Source organism: Prionailurus viverrinus, unplaced genomic scaffold (assembly GCF_022837055.1).
Source record: "Prionailurus viverrinus isolate Anna unplaced genomic scaffold, UM_Priviv_1.0 scaffold_33, whole genome shotgun sequence".
NCBI lineage: Eukaryota > Metazoa > Chordata > Mammalia > Carnivora > Felidae > Prionailurus > Prionailurus viverrinus.
In genome coordinates, this window is record NW_025927604.1 from 6,845,912 (window position 1) to 6,859,515 (window position 13,604).

A 13,604-nucleotide genomic window follows, 5' to 3' on the forward strand; every position below is an offset into this window, starting at 1 on the left:
CCTCGTCGTTGGCATGTGGGTTCTGAGTCGTTGGATGTCGAGAACCCAGGCTCGTCCCTCCGGCGGGGAGGACTCAGCCTCTGGGAGCCTGAGTGCTGAAGCTATAGTGATTTTCCCACTTTGGATACCTCCACTGTGGTCTCTCTTCATGTCAGCTTTACACTCCCCCCTTTTCGAGTGTCCCTGTGTGGTGGGAGTGTGTTTGAATAGTATGCACTGTCCAGGGAGCAGAGGCCCACGACGGCCATAATTCTCTTCCGTCGCTGGCTTTTCTGGTCTAGGCTTGCATTTCTCATGCCGGGATCTGGCCTTCGTCACAACCCTCTGGCCAGGTGTCCACTTCCTGGCCTCTCCTGCCAAGCTCCCAGGTGGCTTGACACTGGCCGTCAGTGCGCCTTCCGTGGAAGACTCGTTCCTTGAGTCACACGGTCAACTCCCGTTTCCTTAGCAGTGATGTTAAGCTAGGCACCACAGTGCACAAACAGAATAAGATAGATACAGCTCTCACCTCTTATGGGGCTCATAATCGGGGAGTGGGTCACAAAGTCATTGGGGTATATAGTGTGACGATGGCTCCAGTGGAGGCCAGTCCAAGAATGGGTGTCTCCCTAGTGTGGGGTAGGCGGGTGTGTGTCAGGAATGAGGGTTTGGAAGATGATTCGGAGTTAATAGCGTCCCAGCAGGTGGGGCAGGTGGGCCAGCTTCTGACCAGGACGGAAAATTCGCCTGGGTAGCTGTCTAGCAGAGCAGAAGAGCATAGAATGAATGTCTAGCAGAGCAGAAGAGCGTAGATGAATCGTGGGTCTTCGCTTCCTACCAGGAAGGCATGGAGCAAGGTTCCCGACCTCTCCGTGCCTTGGTCTCTCCATCAGTCAATCAGAAATAATACTGTCACCTCCCACAGTTGTTATGAGATCTAAGGGATAGTTTCTATAAAACACTCAACACAGTGTCTTGATAAACAGGCACTCGTTCGTTCATTCAGTACATACTGTGTTCCTAGTGCTGAGGAACATAGTGAGCAAAAAAAATACCTAATTCCCCACTGCTGGTGGTTGGAGAGTGACAGACGGATGTTGGTGGTGTTGTCTCTGATAGGTCATCCTAATGCCCACTTGGCCCTCAGTGTCGGCTTTGTGATCTGGCATCTCGTCTTCATGACTGGCCCCCTGCCCACTCTGACCTAGGAGCCGTCACACCCCAATCTAGACTGACCCCTACGCCCACTTCCCCCATTCCCTGCCTTCACTAGCACTTGACTGCCTGACCCCTCACCGTTCCTGGGGTCTGCTCTATGGTTTGGCCATTCCTACTTGCCTCACTTCACAGGTCTCTCTGGGCACCTTGTAGCTGTGAGCAGTAATGCAGACAAGAGCCTGGCCGGGCAGGTGGTATCACAGTCCACGTTTACGCCTTCAGTCTGAGGGGAAAAGTGTATTTGCCGGGGTCCACTTAGTAGTGTTAGAGCCAGGATTTGAAGCCCGGTCGGTTCCACTGCAAGCGTATTCCCTTTAGCTAGGTTATATGACTTTAATAATACCTTGTATCAGACAGAATCTTTTTAAAAATTATCCATAAATAATGGGGAATGTGTGGTATTGAGACCAGCGAAAACACTGTTCTTAGACCACAGCTTCGTGCTTACTTAGCAAAGCCTCTTGCTCCAGGTTGTGTCCACTTGGTGGACATACCTGTCGTAGCCTGAGAAGGTACTTGGACGTACTTGGGAGATACGTGGACGGTACAGCTCTCCCTTGGTAGAGAAATGTTCAGTGTCCAGGGGTGACCCCTCGGCAATCCATTCATCGCAAGAATTGTCTGAATACAGAATTTCTAAGAGGTGGACAGATAAAGTGTGTATGTTTTTATGATCTAGAGTCTTAGGGACCTTGGGGATCCTTCTGATTTAATGAGTAAACTTTTATATGTATAACATATGCAACATCATCACTCTTTTTTCCCCTATTCCCGAACATTTCAAATGCTAAGTCTTCTGCTCACCTGGGCAGTCTGCCTTGGCAGGACCCAATGGCTAATATTTCATACGGCCACACAGACTTTAAGGTCATGGATGGTGCCTGGGATCCGAGAACATGGCTGGATGTCGCAGGATAGAGGATATGTGCATATTGACAGATCTTCGGAGAGCCTTTTGAAGGTCCATAAAATGCCGACTTAACCTATGTGCTTTAGACAACATCTCCATGTGGTGAGACTCAGTCAGATCCTAGGGCATCCTTGGCTTTCTGGGAGACTACAGAGTATGATGGAGAGTCTCCAGGAGTCTCTCCCACCCCTGCCCCCCACCAGTCACCTCTGTCTATGTTAGATTCTCCTTCTCCCCAGAAGTAAAGGCTCTTTTCCCTCGGATTATATTCCATTGAATTGCAGTCTTGGTTGTGTGAAAAGGCGGACTTCATTTGTCACCCCTTCACTTGACCAGGTGTGAACAAAATGACCTGAATGAGCAGATGAAGGAGGGCTGGTTTTGTTGGATCACCTACAAGTCGCCTTGAAGTTGGTGAGATGACTAGCGCGAGAGCAGGTTCAGTTTTCTGTCAAATGGATTATATTCCTCCGATGTACACATTTTAAATTGTGCAGCTTCAGATTTTCCTCCACTTTTTAACTGATTCAAGAAATGCCTGGTCTAAAGAGTAAAAACGGCAATTTCTTCCTTAATGTCTGGTAGAGAGTCCAATTCTGTTGGAAAGAGGAAGCCCCTTATTCTGTGCCTCAGGCCTGTGAGGGCTCTGATCACCATGCTTGGCACGAACACTTTGAGCAGTGTTATCACATGACTCCACCATTTACTCTGTGCAGGCTCCGTCCCCCCTCCTCCCACCCCAAATCAATAGTCGTATTTCTTGGTTGTGCAATTTAGTCTTTTGACAGGTTTATTTTTAGTCTTGCGCAGAGATTCACAGAGGTGAGCACACTTCTGTTTCTCCTCCCCTGCATTCGTTCCCAGTGATGCTTAAAGCTGGGTTTGCTCTGGATTTCTAGTGCTAATATCCTGCCCTTTTGAGAGAATGTGGAAACGGGCACTATCCTCACCTGATGAATGAGTTGTTTGCCCCAGTTGTCTGGAGGCAGGAGTGCCTCGTGAACTCCCTATGAAGAATGAGGACGTTTCTCCTGTTTTCGGTCTGCTTGTTGAGGCTCTGTGGTCAATTCAGTAATGGGATGCCTGAGCCCATTATTGATTTCTCAGTCAAGATTTTCTTTTACTTTTCTTTTTTTTTGCAAAGTTGTCCCAGATGTATTTCACAGTTAAAAAAAAAAAAAAAAAAAAAAAAAAAGTCAGTGCTAGATAGACCATGTTCATGGAACGGTGGATCTAATACATTTAAGACAGCCAGAGCCCCCAGATTGGTCTGCAGATTCAGTGCCATTTTTGTCAACCCCCACCCCCGCCTTTGTGCAGAAATTGACAAGCTGATTCTGAAACTCATGAGGAAACACAAGGGACCCAGAATTGCCAAAACAGTAAAAGAACAGAAGTTGGAGGACTCACACTTCTGATTTCAGTCCCCACAAAGCTATAGTAATCAAGACAGTGTGGGACCGACACAGGATAGATTTACAGATCACTGAAATGGAATCAAGAGTCCAGAAATAAACCCTAACTCTTATGGCCAATTAATTGATTTTTCAACATGGGAGTCAAGACAATTCAGAGAAAAAAGAATGGTTTTTTTCACAAATGATGATGGGACAACTGGATAGCCACAAGCAAAAGAATGAATTCAGACCCCTACCTCACACCATAATCAAAAATTAACTCAAACTGGATCAAAGACCTAACTGTTAAGAGCTAAAACTCTTAGAGGAAAACATAGGCGTAAATCTTCATGACCTTGGAGCAAGCAATGGTTTCTTAGATGTGACGTCTAAAGTACAAATGACAAAAGAAAGTATAGATAATTTTCAACAAATTTTTAAATATGTTATGCTTCAAAAACCGTTAGACCTGTCAGGAATCCAGGTGGCTTGCTGTTGCTTTCAGATAAAGTCTGAACTCTGACTCAAGCCTGTCTGTCCCTTCAACCACTGGGCCCACTTTACCTTAGCTACATTGGTTGTTCTAATTTCCATGGAGGATGACCACAGCTACCACTACCCTCCCCTATTCTCTGCCTGTTCTTGCTTTCATCTTGAAAACTCACTCTCTCTAGACTCCTGTGGTTTCCTCCTTTGGCTCTTCACTTCCTGAGCACTTGTATTCTTGGCTTGGATAACATTGATTGTCATGCATTAGTTTCTTCATTGTTTGGCATCATTTGGCCTTGGCTTCCCCAAGGATGGTCACCTGCTTGACGGTGGAGATGAGACATGGCCCTCGTGTCTCAGGACGAGGTGAGGGCTCGTGGTGAGGGCTCATGGAAAGAGCTTCGAGGGGGAGGTGGCAATCCCTTCCATTCTCCTCTCTGGCCCTAATAAGCTCTGCATCTTAAGTAGATCTCTTATTCTCGTTGTGTTTCTATTTCCTCCGTCATGAAATGGACTGGGTGGGAGGTTCTCAATAAACAGCTGGCCTGTGAACTCTGTTTGTCTTTTGCTCCCCCTGGGTTCCTTATGTCTGCCAGAATTTCTAGTGCTAGTTTGGACAGCTCCTTCCCACTCACAGCTCGGGGCTTCCGATCCCATCTGTCAAATAGTTGAGCACCCATTGGATGTCCAGGGTTTCATTGACGGTCCTTGCCCTTAAGAAGCTGAAGACTGGAGTCCCCCGGTGTGGCGGACTCAGCCAGATTCTCAGCCAAGCAAGTGGCCTGTCTACTCTGAGGCTAAGGCAGTTAGGTCCAGTGCTCTGGCCCCTCTGCTGGGTTGATGGGTCAGGAAGGAAATATGGTTCGGTACCTGTTATGTACCAGGTGGTCACACGTGTCATCTTACTCAGACCTTGCTGTATTTACCATTTTGCTGGGTATTGTTTTCCTATTTCCCAAGGAGCAAACTGAGGCAGGGAGCTTAAGTAACTTGCCTAAAGTCAGGGGTAGAACCTTGTTTTGGGTTTTTTCTTGCTTAAAAGTGCTGCTTCTTCTGACACATAGGTTACTTTTCTCCTTGAGGACTGCTTTTGCCACACCAAGAGCTTCTTGCCATTATCGGGGACTTAAGGCTCATAATTAAGCAAAATCTGTAACTTCCAAATGGCTCATTTCTTTCAGCCAGTTGGGGGATGCTGGTTTGACATTTCCTTCTCCAGCCTGGTAGGTAACGTTTATGAATTCCTGGGTATGAATCTTCTGTCCGTTTTTTGGTGTGGTGATAGGTGACATGTCTCTAATTTAAAAAAAAAAAAAATTAAGGACAGCTTTTTTTAAGCTTGGAATCTGGACAGGATTAAAAACCACTTCTTGACCATTTTTAGGAGTCACAAATTCGCCAGAGTACAGCCTATAGTTTACATCAGCCTCAGGGAAACAAAGAGCACGGGACCGAGCGGAACGGCAGCCTGTACAAGAAGAGCGATGGGTAAGCGGAAAGTGCTGCTCGAGTTGGAATGCGCGTGCCCCTTCGTGTCCAAAATTGCTGAAGTCTGCTTCTTTTTTTTTTTTTTGCCCCCCATTTATCTGTCAGGATCCGAAAAGTGTGGCAGAAAAGGAAGTGTTCGGTTAAAAACGGTTTTCTGACCATATCCCACGGCACCGTAAGTATTCCCTTTTACTTCTCGGTCTGCTGCAGTGAGGTGAGAGAGTGATACAAGCCGCATGCCCAGGACGGCATTGCACCTGCCTCTTAAAGGCCTTCCTGTTGGGAGAGTTTTGTTTGGCGTCCTTCTTGACTCGGTGCACCTGCCCCCTGTCTGTGCTTCTCTGGCCAGGGACAGCTTTGTGTCGTTCGCTGCCTGACAGAGTTAGGAATACCTGACACGTCAGGTCATTTAGAAGCCAGACGCTTCCAGGGGCGCCTGGGTGGCTCAGTCAGTTAAGTGTCCGACTTCGGCTCAGGTCGCGATCTCACGGTCCGTGAGTTTGAGCCCCACGTCGGGCTCTGGGCTGACGGCTCAGAGCCTGGAGCCTGCTTCCGATTCTGTGTCTCCCTCTCTCTCTGCCCCTCCCCTGCTCATGCTCTGTCTCTCTCTGTCGCAAAAATAAATAAAAACATTGAAAAAAAATTTTTTTAGAAGCCAGACGCTTCCAGAAACCAACAGCACACCGCTTCCCAGCTGTCTTTGTCTCTGGAAATTGAACTTCCTACTTGGGAAGATTTCCTACTTCTCCATAAAGGGAAAAGCGTTCAAGTGGTCAGGACTCTGGAAAGTCGAAATCCAAGAGAAGAGGAACTTCAGTAATATTATAGAAATCCAACACGTGGCGTCCAACCTTCGTCAAGTCCTTTTTCTGTCATCCTGTGTGTAAGAGTCCTTGCAAGAAACTGAGGCCTGTATGTTGAGCCTGTTGAGAAATCAGTCAGAGTAAGATGACTTACTAATCCAGCTTTCAGAAACTGGGGATTTTTTTTTTTTTTTAAGTTTACTTATTTTGAGAGAGAGAGAGAGAGAGCGTGCACGAGAGGGGAAGAGGCAGAGAGAGAGGGAGAGGGAGAATCCCGAGCAAGCTCCATGCTGTCAGCATGGGGCCTGACACGGGGCTCAATCTCACAAACCATGAGATTATGACCTGGGCTGAAACCAAGAGTCGGACACTCAACCAACTGAGCACCCCAGGCGCCCCTCAGAAACCGAGGATTTTAACCACAGTTACACAGCCCTTCACACCACAGTCCTCTTTCCCACAGTGGCTCAGGCATATTGTCACCTTACCTGTATGACACAATCTGGTAAATACCACATAGGCTGCTAGACGTTTTTGGAAATGTCTAAAGGCAGAGTTGTTGCTATTTTGGTGCTAATGAGAATGCGGCATGGGTGGTGCCTTGCATTTCTGTTCCCCAGGCAGGAGGCCTGGTGCTGTGTGCATATTGGCGGCCTCCGTCCTGTGGGTGGATGGGAGTGGACATGACCCTGGGTCTCTGTCGTCTCCTCCCCTCCCCCTGGTTTCCACCAGTTCCCCTGGTGACAGGCCGAGCTGAGCTGGGCAGGAGCACAGGCTCCTGTAGACAGGTCACGGCTCAGCGTGGGCTCTTCTCAGTACTCTGGAAGGAAACGGGAAGACTGGACCTACAATTCCTGGGGCCCCTTCATCGTCCCTGACTGGGACCCAGCGTACGTCAAGTGTCTGTAGCCATCTCGTTGGCCCTTTGGCCTGGGGGCTGAATGTGTCTCCTGCCCAGGCAAATAGAGGTCATTCCTCTTTTCTAATATGGAGCTGTTACTGGATCCTTCATGGTCATGACATCCCTCCTGGGGCCCTGGAGTTTGGACCCTGATGTGATGTGCTCTCCATATAGACATGCCTGTGTGTCTGGGGAGGAGTGCTGTAGATTCAGGGAGGCAAATTTATTCAGTCACCACCACGCCTGTTCAAAATCAAGACCATAGGGGCACCTGGGTGGCTCAGTCGGTTAAGTGTCCAACTCTTGGTTTCGGCTCAGGTCGTGATTTCACGGTTTGTGACATTGAGCCCCGCATCAGGCTCTGCACTGACAGCACAGAGCCTGCCTGGGATTCTCTCTCCCTGTTCCTTGTCTCGCTGTCCCTCCCCTTCTCTTTTTCTCTCTCTCTGTCTCTCAAAGTGAATAAACTTTAAACTGGGTGATGGCCAGGTTCCCTCCCTGCTCTAAACACCTATGATTCTGTGATTTGCTTTCAAATGGTTTTCCACTCGGTTGTTTTAACTCAGGTTTACTGCCTCGATGCAGAAAATTTGACAAAGCAAGACTGAGTTTCATTTCATGCTTGTTCACAGCTCTTAAGGCATTTGGCATTTTTGCCTCATTAACATGTTCTCCTGGACCCAGGGCCTCAGCTTAAGCCAGTGAGCGGTCCTCCCTCCGCGACGGAAGTGAAAGCAGGCCTAGTACTCCCTTGCTGGCAGGGTCAGCTTGGGTTCCTGTCGCTTCCATTACCCGTACTTCTCTCCGGAAGACGCAGACTCGGTTTCCTGTGGACGTTGGTGGGCTGCCCCAGTCTTTGGCAGATGGTGCAGTGAGAACTAGCATTAGTAGCCTGCTGACGGCTCAGCTTGCCACACAACTTGCATATTTAATAAGTGCTTTGTGTTTAGGGGGCTCCCTCTCTAGGGAATCCGTGCTCTCTGTATGACTCACTCACACTGCCCTGAGCAGCCCGGGCTGGGAGCTGCTGGGGCAGACATTGCCTCCAGCCCGGCCGAGTGGCAGGCGGGGGCTCTGGCCCGGAAGATAAGAGGGGTACTAACTATAGCAGGAGCTGTGTGTATACCACAGAGTTCTCCTTTTCTCCTTCCTCCGTGTGCATCCTGCCTGTTCCGTGCACATGCGTGCGCGTGCCGTCGCACCTAGAAAGCGTTCACGTGCGGTGGTGTGAATTAACCTCTGCCGAGAGAGGGATCTGAGAGATGCCTTTTCGTGTGATTTTGTTTGCATTTGGCTCCTTGTGTGGCTTACCTAGGTAGCCAGCATCTCCCTGAGGAGGCAAATTTACCATCGGGGGAGAGAAGGACAGTGGTTCAAAGACCTGACTGAGTAAATGGGGCTCTAAGAACAGGATCTAGCCCTCGGTGGAGAATCCGATCTTGATGCTGTGGAAGCCCAGGGTGTGTGTTTGTGATGTTCCCCAAACCGGTTTCTTCCCCGGAAGCTGGCAGCCTTCGGGAAATGAGACGGCGTGCTCTGTATTCTAGCAGAGGGACGGTGATGACATCCTGATGCATTCGCTGAAAGCCTAGTTGGTGTTCCCCATTCGCTGAGAGTCGTTGTGTTTTCTGGCACTGGGAAAAGTGATCCTTGGGACAAAATAACTGACTGGGTATCACCTTTGCCAAATGCATGCATCGCTTTGCCACACTGCCAAGGACTGGGGACTGTTTAAGCTGCAAGAAATGTCCACTGGTTCTTCTGCAGTCTAAATTTCTTTTTTAAATGATTGTTAGTCATGAAGAGTCCAGACTACCTATTAAGGGCCCTGGCTGGCTCATTTGGTTAAGTGACTTCGGCTCAGGTCATGATCTCACAGTTCATGGGTCTGAGCCCTGCATCAGGCTCTGTGCTGACAGCTCGGAGCCTGGAGCCTGCTTCCCATTCTGTGTCTACTTCTCTCTCTGTCCCTCCCCTGCTCATGCTCTGTCTCTCAAAAATGAATGAATGTTAAAAAAAAACCACAAACCTTAAAAGCCTGACAAATTGGGAAAAAATAGAATGGCATGATTAAAATGATGGAAACTCTAATAATCCACACCTTCAGTCATATTTACTAATCCATGAAATCTAGGGGTCTCTGTTTCCCACTCCTTGGAGAGCGGGTATCTGATGAATTAGAACCATTCTGTAGCTGAATTAAATGGTGACACCATTTTCCCCAAATAGCAGCAGGAGAGGGAATTTAATGGGTAGAGTTTTCTCCGTTTAAGAATATTCTCCCATAGATTTTTCTTACAGCTCTGGTAATCTGGCTGGACAAATAGCAAACAACGATTAATGTAAAACATGCAAGCTGACCCTCTTAAGCGGTATCGGCTGTTCTAAATTTTGTGGACCTCCTCTTACCGCTGTTCTTTTTAACACGTAGCCACCTCTGTGCCTTTGTAATTACTCCGACTTCATATGTAGGCACCGAATATTTTCCCATGTTTTGTGGTGTTCGTACGCTGTGAAGGATGAAGTCTGTCTTTGATGGTAGCTGTCTCAGTGAGAAGGGACAGCTTTCCCCGTGGTGCGGGGAAAATGAAAGAATATAAGCGAGAGGGGCCCGGGCAGGGCTGGTATTAATTCGGTTGTGCTGCTTTGCTGCACCCGGAGATACGCACTGATACGTCCAGGTCGGTGACTGCTTCCCACAGAAAGCCATGCAGAGGAGGGCAGGCGGGAGCAGGAGTTAAGAGCTTGTGCTCCGAGGCCGGGCTGGCGGGCTCACATGGGGCCTCACCGCCTCCCAAGCTGTAGAAAAGAAGGTCCATCACATTAATTAGCCTGTGTGGGCCAGTACCTTTATCTGTAAAACTGGAGCGGTTCCTGCCTCAAAGGTCAGTGAGAAGAATTAAATGAGCTGATTTACTAAACATACTTAGAACACTTGTGCATGAAAACGTTTCAGTATTTACCAGAGTTCACCAACCCCTCTTACTGTTCCTGTGTCTAAGACCCCGCGGACAGCCGCAGTTTGGAAGTAGGCCAGGAATGTCCCCTAAATGCACATACATATGGTTGTGTCATCACAGGAGGTAATGGTACAGACGCAGACTTTATGTGGTAAAATACGTGGTCACATCGTGGTGTGGTCTCCTACTTGGTGCTGCAGAAATACGTCATTCAGTGTGTTGGTTCCCGGGTGAGCCAGGTAATTCTGTTGGCAAAGATCCAAAATTGGATTGATGGTACTTCCACTTGGAATTGTCAAGGTTCGCAAGATTAGACAGAACTTGCAGTCTTTTAATACCGATTTCTGGGGCACCTGGGTGGCTCGGTCAGTTAAGCGTCAAACTCTTGGTTTTAGCTCGGGTCATGATCTCATGGTTCATGAGTTTGAGCCCCAAGTTGCACTGTTAGCCGGGAGCCTGCTTGGGATTCTCTGCCTCCTTCTCTCTCTGCCCCTCTTTCCCCCCCCTCTCAAAATAAATAAATAAATAACTTGAAACAAATGCTGATTTCTGATGATCCAAGGATTCTGTTAGGCGTCTATGGTGGAGACCATCCAGTGACTTTCGTATAAGAGATGAGGCCGACATCCCACAAGCCAGGAGAGTCTGGTCCACCCTGTTTATCCACCTTCTCATCCCGCCTTCCTTGTATCAAACCCAAACTGTTTGCACTGTAAGGATCCGTCCTGTTTTAACAGGGATTATGCTGCCTCTACCACTGACTCTGTGAGTTGAGTGGAAAGGGTCTGTAAATGAATGAAGGTCTCACGGGACTACCCAGGTGTGGATGCACGTATGTGTGTTTTTTCAATGAATCCCAGATCCAAGCCTTTACAACTTGTAAATGCAGCCGGCAGCCACAGGAGGTTGAACAAGAGGTTCACATACACAGTATTCTATTCAGTCTTTCCCTCAGCAGCTTGGGAGGTGGGTAGGATAAGCCCATTCATATTTGGAGAGTTCTCCAAGGTTTCTGAGAGACATTTTGCCATTTGAATAGTCACAGGTTTTTTTCCCCCCTAAAATTATGTTATCCTTTGATCTTTGCTTGTTTTTGGACTACCTATGGTAGTTTTTGAAACGGTAATAAAATACCCATTTTGAGACCTGTCTGCCAGAAACGAATTGTGATCTTTTGTTGCCACTGTGTTGGCGAGATTCGGGGTATTTATGTGAGTGAGTTGGGTTTTGTTGAAACGTAAGTGACAGATGTTTAGCATTTAACGTTATTTATCTATTACCTGTCGTGACTTCAAAAAGTAGGGAAAATTATTTCTCTGTCATTTTTGTGTTGTGAGATTTCTTTCCTTAGAAGCAAGTGTTTACACTCAGGGAAACACTTTTAAGCTCACCAGAAATAGAGCTGGTGCCCAAGTCACCCAGCCAACCATCTGTGTCATCGGTAGGAATGTCTCGGAGCTTTAGCCGTGGAGCATTTTGCTCTCAGGAAGCCCAGTGCTGTCGACCTCAAAGCCAGCAGCCCTTGTCCCCCTGGCCGGGTGGGTGTGTGGGCCACCAAGTGTCCCTCCCAGGGAATGGCAGCTTGCCCTCTGGGGAGCTGAGATTCAAGGACACCCTGTGTCGTGCCTGTGTTGTGTCTTCCTACACAAAATCTGCCTTCCGAAAGCGATCTTTTTGCAAACTGGTGGAAATCCTGTTCTTGCTGTATTTTAGTGAGAAATGGTGTGGTATGATTTTGTCCTCCTTCCCACCCATTTCCATTCCTTTGTTTCTGAACAGGCTAACCGGCCTCCCGCGAAGCTCAACCTGTTAACCTGTCAAGTGAAGACCAACCCCGAGGAGAAGAAGTGTTTTGACCTTATTTCACGTAAGTTTGTTTCTCAGATTTTGCTCCACAGAGAAATTAAACTGGCTGCTGGGGCATCAATCCCATTTCAGAGAATTGATTGTCGAGGAGAAATGCCTTCCTTTCAAGTGACATCCACACCTTCTTCTTTCCACTCATAATTGTCTGCTTGCTGGTGTCCAGTGTAGGACCTGACGCTGAGGGCGGCCCCGCTCTCCTCATGGGCTCCTGTAAACACGGAGATGATACTGGGTTGGCCCTCAAGCCTGAAATCCCCTCACTTAACTATAAAAAAGGGCGATTCTGTCATCCAGGCTTCCGTGGTTTGGGTGATGTTAGACATGCTGCACGGCTAATGTGATGAGGTCTTTGGCAAAACCCTGGAAACTTTGGTTTTTGAAATCGTTTTGCCTTTCCCGCCACAGAATTAGTCTTCCTGCTTCCGTACGTCTTTCTTCTTTTGTGGCACACGTGACAGAGTGACCACAGAACCATCTGCTGTGTTGAGTGTCTGCTCGGCATCCCTAAGGAAAAAGGAACGGACGAGTGTGTTTTAAAGGAAACAACATTGGCCTTTTTTGTTCCTGGCACATTTAGGTGGCAGGGTTACAGTTTGGGGGAAGGAAGGGGCCAGCACCCCTACACAAGACGGTCACGAGGGATTTGGGCACAAGAGTTGTACTTATAGAGGAAAAGGCTGTACCATACATTTTCGGAAGGTGGGTGCTTTCTTATTTGCCTCAGTTTCCCAGAGTGTGAGTGGCTGCTTTCTGAGATGTCTGTTGGATTGCACTATTGAGGGCTAGGGAGTTATTTCCGGTACAATTTATTGCTCACAGCAAGCTTACGAGGTAATTATTACCACCTCCACTAGTCTGGGTGAGGAGGCAGAGGCCCGTGGCAGCTTACCCTCGTGCCCTGGTTTCCCTGTTCTAATACGCACCGTACTAATTTGGAGGAGAGTGTCGAGCAGTGTGATGTGCCTAAAGGGTTTGGGCATTGTTCTGTCCTTCAGATTCCAGACTAATTTGTAAAATAAAAACTGACTTTATCCTGCTTCAAACCCCGTGTCCCTAAGAAGCGTTCACATCTGCCCCCCGATGTGTGCACAACCGGGCAAGCTTCGTTAACTACTGGGTGCCAGTCAGCTTGCCCCCGGGCACCTTCAGCACCCCTGGGGACCTCCCATGAGAGAGTCATGGGAGCATCTCTTCCACTCTTGCAGACAACCCAGAAGCACCCTCCAGCCCACACGCCTGTAACTTCCGGTCAGGCACCGAGGAGGGTCGGTAGATGGCAGGCGTGTGTTACTGCTTTCCTGGGACGTGTGGGAAGGCGGGCCTGTGCAAATCTGGTTTCGCGTGAGCGCTCCGGCAGGCTGACGTTTGCCAAGATGCCTTCAGTATCTTTGATCTACTACCTGCTGCATGATAAACCTCTTCAGGCCACGGCTTCCTGCCTCAGACACCCAGAAGGCCTTGCTGAATTCGGTTTGAGGAGCCTTCATAAATGTGCCGGAATCCGTTGTCATTCTTTGAGAAAAGCTCATTTCTTCTTCTTCCCGCTCTCCTTCCATGAGTAGAGTGAATCCCGATCCTACAAATTTCTCATCG

General features: G+C 48.3%; 1 protein-coding gene across 7 annotated transcripts in view; it reads left to right on the forward strand.

The window, feature by feature from the left end:
- The window catches only part of ASAP2 (ArfGAP with SH3 domain, ankyrin repeat and PH domain 2), a 198,192-nt gene that overhangs the window by 143,308 nt on the left and 41,280 nt on the right, over positions 1–13,604 (forward strand). For all 7 annotated transcript variants that reach the window (XM_047845254.1, XM_047845255.1, XM_047845258.1 and 4 more), the window contains exons 10-12: positions 5,378–5,481; positions 5,587–5,656; positions 11,925–12,012. In XM_047845254.1, the coding sequence (XP_047701210.1) occupies positions 5,378–5,481; positions 5,587–5,656; positions 11,925–12,012 (262 nt within the window). The remainder of the gene's footprint in view (positions 1–5,377; positions 5,482–5,586; positions 5,657–11,924; positions 12,013–13,604) is intronic.